This window comes from Carassius auratus, chromosome 7, assembly GCF_003368295.1.
Source record: "Carassius auratus strain Wakin chromosome 7, ASM336829v1, whole genome shotgun sequence".
Lineage (NCBI taxonomy): Eukaryota > Metazoa > Chordata > Actinopteri > Cypriniformes > Cyprinidae > Carassius > Carassius auratus.
Window position 1 is genome coordinate 1,472,939 of NC_039249.1, and position 9,860 is coordinate 1,482,798.

Below are 9,860 nucleotides of genomic sequence, written 5' to 3' on the forward strand. Positions count from 1 at the left end.
AATGGAATATGTCGCAAAACACACTACAAAAAAAAAAAAAAAATTAATATTTTTAATATTTGCAATGGTATTTGAAGTGAAACCTGTGAAATTTTTCTGTCATGGTTCTGTTGTTTTTTCGGACACTAAGTGCGCCAGAAGTGCGGCTGTTTAGCAAACCGGCAGCTCCAGGAGTAATAAAAAGATTTATATTCTCTATCTTTATGATATTGTGCTGTACCCACAATCGAGCAGTGATTTGGGGAAAACGCATTATGGGTATTCTCTAGCTGCTGAGTATTCACCTGCTGTACACATGTGTTTGTGGTGAATTGTGGGATTTAATCAGTGCGTAAAATCCATTACAAATGTGTGCAAGCATTTTTGTGACACAACAGGACACATATTTCTATAATGACAAGGGTATAACATAGGTAGAAGAAGCTGAGTTTTCAGGACATTACTCCATGTCCTCACTTTTCATAATGGATGTAAATAACACAGAATGGAGTGAAATGAAAATCTGAAACAACACAAAGTTTCCTGTGAGGACTAGAGTTAGGTGTGGGGCTATAGAATATACAGTTTGTACAGTATAAAAACCATTACGCCTGTGTGTGTGTGTGTGTGTGTGTTCACTACTCACTGCTGTAAGTACAAAATCTGATTATAGGTTACCATACTTGGCCTCATGCCATGTCATTTTTCTTTAAATTCTAAGTGCTGTGAAGCATGAATAAATGTTTATGCGGTGTTATCCTGGCAGGGCCGTACTCTTCTCCTGACCAAATTGACTAAACTTTATATTAAAACTACTGTAAAACATAAAAGTCTATGTGAGTTTCACTTCCTCTGATGGACTCCGAGTTGTTGCATTGCAATGTCCTTCACAGTCTAAGAAACAACATAGGGAGTGACTTTGCACATGCAAATTAAATGACCCTATTTTTTTAGGTCTTCTCGTTTGGATGTGAGGTGATGAGATGATAAGAAAGTCGCTTTGCTCTGGCACCCAATGAGCATGTGGTTACATGAGTCTGGTTACACTGTGGTCACCATATGCAAACTAATATCATTCTTTCACAGGTCCATCTGCAGAGGAAACTTGCTGTAAACTCTGACACATCAGTAACATTAACAAAAACTTCCTTATTCCTGTAGGATTTGACTTCACTTTCACTCCCTGCTGAGCTTCCAGTACTTCAGCTCATTTATAGCACTGTGCATGTACCGTGCACTTCCCGCACACTGTAGTGTTGGTGGATCAAATGCCTGCGCTCTTGCACTTGACCCTAGTGGGCGGTGCAAACAAATTTTAGAGACCAGAAAGCCCCTAAACCTCAAGCACAACTTTCAGAAGGCGCTTTTTAAAGGTCTCGTCACCAAAGATCTTCGCGAGGTGTCATTTATGCAGATATGCACAAACTGAGAGACGCAGAGCAGTCGGTGTGAGGAAGTCTGTTTTTCTCTCTACTGTTCGGCTGTATCTCATGTCACGGACGCCTCAGTCTGTCGTCTAATCATCTGGACATGAACGTCCTTCAAGAGTCCTGCTGCTCCATCTTAGGAGTCCTCCTGGTTTTCCTTCTCCAAGGTGAGTGTGTGGGGAATGAATGTGCATCTGGAAAACTGCTCGTTTCCATATCTGTAATGCTAATATATACAATGCTCTTGATTACATATGGCAGAGTAAATGGATTTCACTATGTTTGCTTAATAAATACAAAACTATATATAATGCATGCTTATATGTTTATTTTCACTTTAGTTTTTAGGTAAATGATTTAAGTAGAATCAGTATTTCATCTGTTAGAAAAGGCTGTTCGACTCAGGAAACCTCAAACCTTATCTGAGAATGTGGCCAGTTAGAGCGTTTTTCTGTTGCAACCAGCATTACATTGTGAAATCAGGTTAATTAGGACATCTTTCGAGTCATTTTAATGGCAAAAAGTGTCCAAATGTACCTGAATTTGCCATAAAAAAAAAAACATATGATCACTTTATTTCAAACAAAGTTGCAAAAAAGTGCAATATTTGCAAAAAGATGTGCAGCTGATGAGGAGAAGTCAACAAATGGATATGAGAAAATAAAACGAAGAAATTAAAATGAAGATAGGCACACGAAGAAACAAAAATCGCTGCGTGGTGGAAGTGCTGCTGTGAAACACTTCTTTACAGATCACAAATGGGTCAGCATGGGTCTACTGAAGTAACCAAACACAGACACAGATCTGGAGTCACTGTGCAAAGATGCATCAGAAATGCAATCACAGGCATAGATGCTCGGATCTGACTGATATCTGATTCTGACATCCGGGGAGGATAAAGTTATTCTTCATGCTGATGGTGCGGTGGGGCGCTCCTCATGAAGACAGGAGTGAGACGTGTGAGATAGTCTGAGCTGATGACATAAACTCAAAACCCATGAGCTTCTTCGGTTGCTTATTATTTATCAACTCTCTTGAATTTTTTCTCATGGGGTTTGTGGTTGTTGTTCTCACATTGGTGCATAATAAGGTGTGTTGATGGGTGCTTGTTATCTCATGCTGAATGTGAGAAAAAAAGGCATACATTTATGACAGTATGTAATTGTGTTTTGTTGTCTGTTCTGTATTATAGGCTCATGTTCTGATCCAGATACAGATGTTGTGCGTAAAGCTGTTGGAGACTCACTGGAATTAATCGCTGATTATCCAAAAGATGATCTTGAAGTGCTGTGGAAATATAATGAGACTATATTTGCTGAGTATCGAAATAGAGATTTTCAAAAAGCAAAATCTGTATTATTTAATGAAAGGTTAAAGATGTATAAGGACAATATTAGTGTAAGAGTAACAGACCTTAGACTTCAGGATTCTGGAAGATTCTCTATTGTTGGAGAAGGAAAATATAAACAATATAACTCAAAATTAATTGACCTTCATGTTCATGGTGAGTTTAATTACTTGATATTTATTCTGCCAATGCTGTCCGGAGGCAAATTCTAAAGCAAGATATTAAAACTGATGTTGACTCTGATTATGATTGTTTAACTAAAGTTAAAAAGTTCCTTCATGAGGGAATCAGTCTGCTAATATCATGTATTCTCCTACAGAGCTCGTCAGAGATGTTCAGATTGAGTTCAGTGAGTCCTGGCTGCAATCAAAAAACATCTGCGTGTTTGATCTTCAGTGTCTGTCGTCCGGTGATCCCAAGCCCTCCTACAGCTGGAGCGCTCCTCAGATCCAGACTCGAGGAGCTCACCTGAACATCAGCCTCCGTCCAGCAGAAAACACCACCCTCACCTGCACAGCCAACAACTCCTACAGCGCCAACCACACGACTCGGACTCTAGTGTGCACAGAGAGAGATGAAGATTCAAGTGTGTTCCCAGGTATATTTCAATTCTCGAATGATTAAAAAAATGTTATAGCTTCCTCTGAAATCTGTAAAGAGCACAAATAAATATGCAACATAGAGCAAAATGCAGGTTTTCCTCTGGAGTATTTGCTGATTGCGGTTGGCGTCGGTGTCGGTGTCGTTGTTGTGGTCATATTCAGTACAACGCTCGCCGTGTGCTGCAGGAGGAGGAACATTAAAGGTGTGTTGAACTCGTATGAATGTGCACCAACAGTGCAGGAGTTATTCAGCTGTTTTTACACTTGCAGAAAAAGGAGAAAGTGAGGCTGGCATTACAGTCTATGAAGACGTGAACATTGATGGCCCGGCAAAGGTGAGCGGCTCGTTTCCGTCTATACATCTGCTTTTTAAGGTTCATGTGATACTGCGAAAATACTTCTTATAATGTCACGTTTTATGCAATGTGTTGCTTGCCTTTTCTTTGTAATAATTTGTGAAATTCACTAGCAATTTCTGTGCAAAAATAAATAAATATGAAGGTGAAAGTTTTTCACTCAGAAAGAGCTAGTAAATTTCATAAATAATCAAATGCAATAAAATAGAAACATTGGCGTAGTAAACATCACTTTTTCACAAGGTGAATTATTATTATTATTTTTATTTAGTTGTACGTTTCTAGTTCCTAGACACATATGAACTCTATTTTAGATGCATACAAACCTAGTTGTGTTCTAGCTAACTGGATTGAATCTATATTCCAGAAACGCTCTGAAAGTGTTGCAAACGGGATGTCCATTTATGAAACGGTAAAAGACACAAAACCCTCACAGAACTTGGTAAGTACTGTCATGCATATATAATGAATGCTTCCGTTACTGCTGTCACTTTGCTTATAAATAAGGCTCACAGCATGTATCTACTAACAAGACCATAATTACTGTACACACCAGAGTAGGCTAAATATAAGATAGAGCGGTAACCTACATTGAATCCGAGAGACTGAGACAGCTTTGACGCATGTTTGGTTGGAGAAGTAACGTCACACTCTTACTCCCTCTGCAGCCTCAAACACTGTATGACAAAATCAACTACCAGCGCCACCCTGCGGTCAGCACCAGCGCCGGCACTTCCTGCTCTTTCCAGGAAGTCTTGTGAGTGAGTATGGAGGACCAAACCTGCACAAATTACAAATAAATACATTAATATATAGATAAATAAATAATAAATAAATAAATGTAATAAAATAAAATAAATTATGATAAATATAAAAATAGTTCATTTGTAATAAAATGTAATCCTGAATTTATTTTTTAAATTACTTTTTTCCTTTATGTATTTATTTTACATTATTTATTTATTTTTTTTACTTTTCCGTAAATGTAAATGTAAATGAGGGAGGCGGTCCTTGTGGATGGGCGGTGAATCATTGGTTGAGAGCTCACGTGGTGTGTTGTGCCCATGATTTAGTCTATTGTTGTGCCCGATCAACTGGAGAGACCCAATATATTTGAACATATTCACATTATTATTTCTAAGTGTTTTATAGCGACTGAATTCATTGACTTATTTTCATAGTTACATCATAAAGCCAAGAAGCAACAACATCGTTGATGAGTTTGTATGACGCCTCTAGACACTCGGTGGAGGTTTCTAAGGCTTGTCTTCAGTTTGTTATCACAGAGAAAAGACTCCCCAAAACATTGTGATCATAAGTTTATCATAAAACTAGTTGCACTAAACGTCAGGCTCAGACTCGCTATGCTTTTTGGAAACGAGATCCACTGATGTAAAGTTGGTTTTATGCTAGACGCTCAATATTCACAAGTTTAGAGACCACATACTAAGGTTACATACGACATTGGTATATGTGTTAGATTTTGTTTGTTTTTTATATAAATTTAAAAAATATAAAGAAAAAAGAATAAAAATAATTTGAAAAATAAATATATAAAGGAAAAAAAGTCATTTAAAATATAATTCAGGATTACATTTTATTTCAAATGAATTATTTTTGCTTTTATCACATCATTTATTTATTATTTTTCTTTTATTACATTGATTTATTTATTTATTTATTTATCTATCTATGTATCAATTTATTTATTTTACATTTCTGCAGGATTGGTCCTCCATAAGTGAGACACAAAAAGGTGGTTCGTGTTGTTATCTCTGGATTGGATGAACCAGTCTCCCGAATGTATTGTTGGCTACTTCGGTTGACCTTTGAACTCTTGCATTAACTGTGCTGTGTATTACATGTATCACGTTAAAATACGTTTTTTATAAACAGGATCATTTTATTCTATTTTTTTTTTTTTTTCACAATGCAACAATATTACATCATGCACACTATCATTCAGAAGTGTGGGCTCAACTAAATTCTCTAAATATGCTCAGCAAGGCTTAACAGTTAAAACAGTGAAATATGAAAATATTATGAACTTTCTATGTGAATATATTGTGAAATGTAATTTATTTTTGTGATCAAAGCTGAATAAACCTAATTACTGGTTACTGTCAAACAGTAACAGTTCATATTTATTGGAAACTTTGATGCTTATTATTTTTCATGATTATCTGATAACTAGAAAGTTGAATAGAACAGCATTTATAGAAATCTTTTGTGTCATTATAAAATTTATTTACTGCTACTTTTAATCAGTTTAATGCATCCTTGCTGAACAATACTGTCTTATAATTTATATATATATATATATATATATATATATATATATATATATATAAATTATAATAATTACTGTTGAAACCAAACTTTTGAATGGTAATGTATGTATTTTTCTACACACGTTTTCGTATATGATGAATACTCCAAATGGGTTAGTCTCACTTACTGATATGCATTAAAATGTTTAAATAAAATTAAAGCAATAATATTACGACCACATAACCTCCAGATGTCTGTGTGCATGGCTCTTTGACATGTTTTCAGTTTTGTATTTCAGTTTAAAGGTTTATACAGGTGCTGGTCATAGAATTAGAATATCATCAAAAAGTTGATTTATTTCATTAATTCCATTCAAAAAGTGAAACTTGTATATTATATTCATTAATTACACACAGACTCATATATTTCAAATGTTTATTTCTTTAATTTTGATGATTGTAGCTGACATCTAAGGAAAAAACAAAATTCATTATCTCAGAAAATTTGAATATAACTTAAGACCAATACAAAGAAAGGATTTTTAGAAATCTTGGCCAACTAAAGATTATAAAAATGAAAAGTATGAGCATGTACAGCACTCAATACTTAGTTGGGGCTCCTTTTGCCTGAATTTCTGCAGCAATGCGGCGTTGTTATGGCTGTGTTGACCTTTGACCTCAGAAAACACAGTGGACCAACACCAGCAGATGACATGGCACCGCAAACCATCACTGACTGTGATAACTTTACACTGCACCTCAAGCAACGTGGATTGTGTGCCTCTCCTCTTTTCCTCCAGACTCAGGGACCCTGATTTCCAAAGGAAATGCAAAATTTACTTTCATCTGAGAACATAACTGTGCACCACTCAGCAGCAGTCCAGTCCTTTCTGAAGCGAGACGCTTCTGACGCTGTCTGTTGTTCAAGAGTGGCTTGACACAAGGAATGCGAAGCTGAAACCCATGTCTTGCATACGTCTGTGTGTAGTGGTTCTTGAAGCACTGACTCCAGCTGCAGTCCACTCTTTGTCAATCTCCCCCACATTTTTGAATGGGTTTTGTTTCACAATCCTCTCCAGGGTGCAGTTATCCCTATTGCTTGTTAAGTCTGACGTCACGTAGCAGCGCTTCCTTGTCCAAATGCTCTATCAGTCACCACAAGAAAACAACAAAAAGTTGCTAATTTAAACTCACAATGTGATAGAATACTAGCGAAAAAGTTATAATATTAACCTTTAACTCCATACCAAAGTCCCAGATAGCCAGACAATGAAAATATAAATATAAAAAAAATATCTATAAAAATGATTTGTGTTTGGGACGCTGTGAGCACAGAGACTGTAGTGTATACCGTAAGTTTGAAAGCATTTAGCTTAAATTATCAATATGAATAAACAATGTTCATAAACGGCTGCTGAGGTAGTATTCTCAAGTGAAGCGAGTTGAGGCTTGGACCCAGAAACAGCGCTTCTTATGTCATCACTTAACAACCGAATTGCTTGTACACTTATTTTCTATAACATATTTTCCTTCCCTTTGCCATGTACTTGGAGCCAGCCTCTTTTGCAATGACCTTTTGTGTCTTGCCCTCCTTGTGCGAGGAGTCAGTGGTCTTCTTTTGTCAACTCAGCAGTCTTCCCCATGATTGTGTAACCTACAGAACTAGACTGAGAGACCATTTAAAGGCTTCGCAGGTGTTTTGAGTTAATTAACTGATTAGAGTGTGATACCAGGTGTCTTCAATATTGAACCTTTTCACAATATTCTAATTTTCTGAGATACTGAATTTGCGATTTTTCTTAGTTGTCAGCTATAATCATAAAAATTTAAGAAATAAACATTTGTAATATATCAGTATGTGTGTAATGAATTAATATAATCTACAAGTTTCACTTTTTGATTGGAATTAGTGAAATCAATCTTTTGATGATATTATAATTTTGATCCAGTTAAACCCTGCTTGTGTCCTCAGTTTGGGAGGAAGATTCATATCATGTAATTCTGTCTGTGTAGGAGTATGTAGCCTTTGTCAGAATTCAGATCGCTGATCAAGTGTAGAATTAAAGTCACTTCTTCTCTTTATAATTACAACACTGTAATGGAAATTACCGATTGCTCACTTAATATCCCCAAATATTATCACTGTTTCCTTCCGCACCCTTATTTCTCAATCTGTCCATCTGAGATGACTAACACATCCAACTCATCAGCCTGACGCTCCCACGTCCTTAAAACTGCCCTCACGTAACTCTATAAGACTTAAGCCGTCGCTCCAAAACTCAAGTCGTCTCACGATCATAATAACTACATTATCTACTTTTGTCTCCCCAGAAAGACTTTTTGTTAGCTGTATAATCAGTATGTTGTCATACAACGGCATAATGCACTGAATGCTCTATGCTTTTATCACAGCCTAGTTTAAATTCCTGTCAAAAATTAAATATGGCGCTAACCTGACTAAGAGTCCACGTCCACACAACAGCAAATGAGCTGTTAGTCCTTTATTTAAAGGAATAGTTCACCCAAAAACAAAAATGTGGTGACTTAGTTTCTTCAGTAGAACACAGACAAAGATTTTTAACTGAAACCATTACAATCTGTCACACAATGTCCAAACTGTCCTGAGCTGAAAAAGAAGAGCAAACGTGCTCAGGACAGTTTAGACATTGCGTGAATCAGAGGTTAATAAACAATATAAATGCGGTTCAGTTTCTTGCACAGACCGATCGTTTTGTCTTTAAACATCAATGTATCGTCAGGAGCCACAGGGTTTCATTTGGTTTTGTTTGTGTATGTTTTTTTTTTACTCTCAAAGTCGTGATTCCCATCCACTTCCATTAAAAGACTGTCATGCTTTGAGTAAAAAAAAATCTTTGTCTGTGTTCTACTGAAGAAACTAAGTACTAACTACCTTCATCTTGGATGGCCTGGGGATAAGCAGATAGACATCACACATTTACATGTTCCTGTAGCTCAAGTGGTAGAGCATTGCATTAACAAGCGCAAGGTTGTGGGGTTCGAATCCCAGGGAACACATGATAGGAGAAAAAATTGTTAGCCTGAATCCAATGTAAGTCGCTTTGGATAAAAGCATCTGCTAAGTTTGTTAATTTAATTTTAATTTAATTTTTTGGGTGAGCTATCCCTTTAAGCAACCGAATGAACCGAACCGAATCACACATACATTTTCAGACTCACAACACGTGTTAAGAAATATGGGTTGCCTTTTGTTAATGCATAGGCTAAAACCTATGCGACCGCAGCGAGTTGCATGAACTGCAAATGGTGCAGACTTCACACTTCAGCTCTCCTTCTAAAAAAAACCTGTGAAAATGTCCAGTGTGGTGAAGTGACAGGCCGATTCTGTCACGTACAAAGTCTCTTTGTTCACTCAGTTGTCAGCCAGTTTCAAATGCAGTTTTATGAAGTTCAATTTTAAACTTTTTAAGGCCAAGTAGTTAAGCCTGCACTTAAAGGGGTCATGAACAGCCTATATATATATATATATATATATACATATATATATATATATATATATATATATATATATTCGATCACATGTGTCATTATATTATTAGCTTTTTACAAAAGTCTAGCAGCAGTGGAGGTAAAAGGTTTTTGACTAGCGAATGTCAGACATCAAAACAGACGCATCTGAGGCAATAAATGCACTGCATTATATTTTCATAGACTCACAGGTTATATAAAGTTTATTGGACTTTATTAAAGTTTATGTTCTTTCTGTAAAGTGACCATATGAGTCAAAGAAAAGCACTGTTTAAAGAAAACTTTGAAATAATTTTGAAGTAAAGTAACTGGGCCGTTTGGAGAAGTCTTAAAATTCTGTGGAATATTCTTTTAATAGAACCATTTTTTTT

General features: G+C 36.2%; 1 protein-coding gene across 1 annotated transcript; it reads left to right on the top strand.

Moving 5' to 3' along the window:
• The first annotated feature begins 1,206 nt into the window (after positions 1-1,206).
• On the top strand, positions 1,207-5,995 carry LOC113105450 (uncharacterized). The gene is made up of 8 exons (XM_026266520.1): positions 1,207-1,573; positions 2,599-2,910; positions 3,074-3,352; positions 3,437-3,559; positions 3,627-3,691; positions 4,080-4,154; positions 4,381-4,469; positions 5,438-5,995. Exons 1-8 carry the CDS (start codon positions 1,510-1,512, stop codon positions 5,451-5,453), a joined length of 1,023 nt encoding a protein of 340 aa, XP_026122305.1. The 5' UTR covers positions 1,207-1,509; the 3' UTR covers positions 5,454-5,995.
• Positions 5,996-9,860: the final 3,865 nt, after the last annotated feature.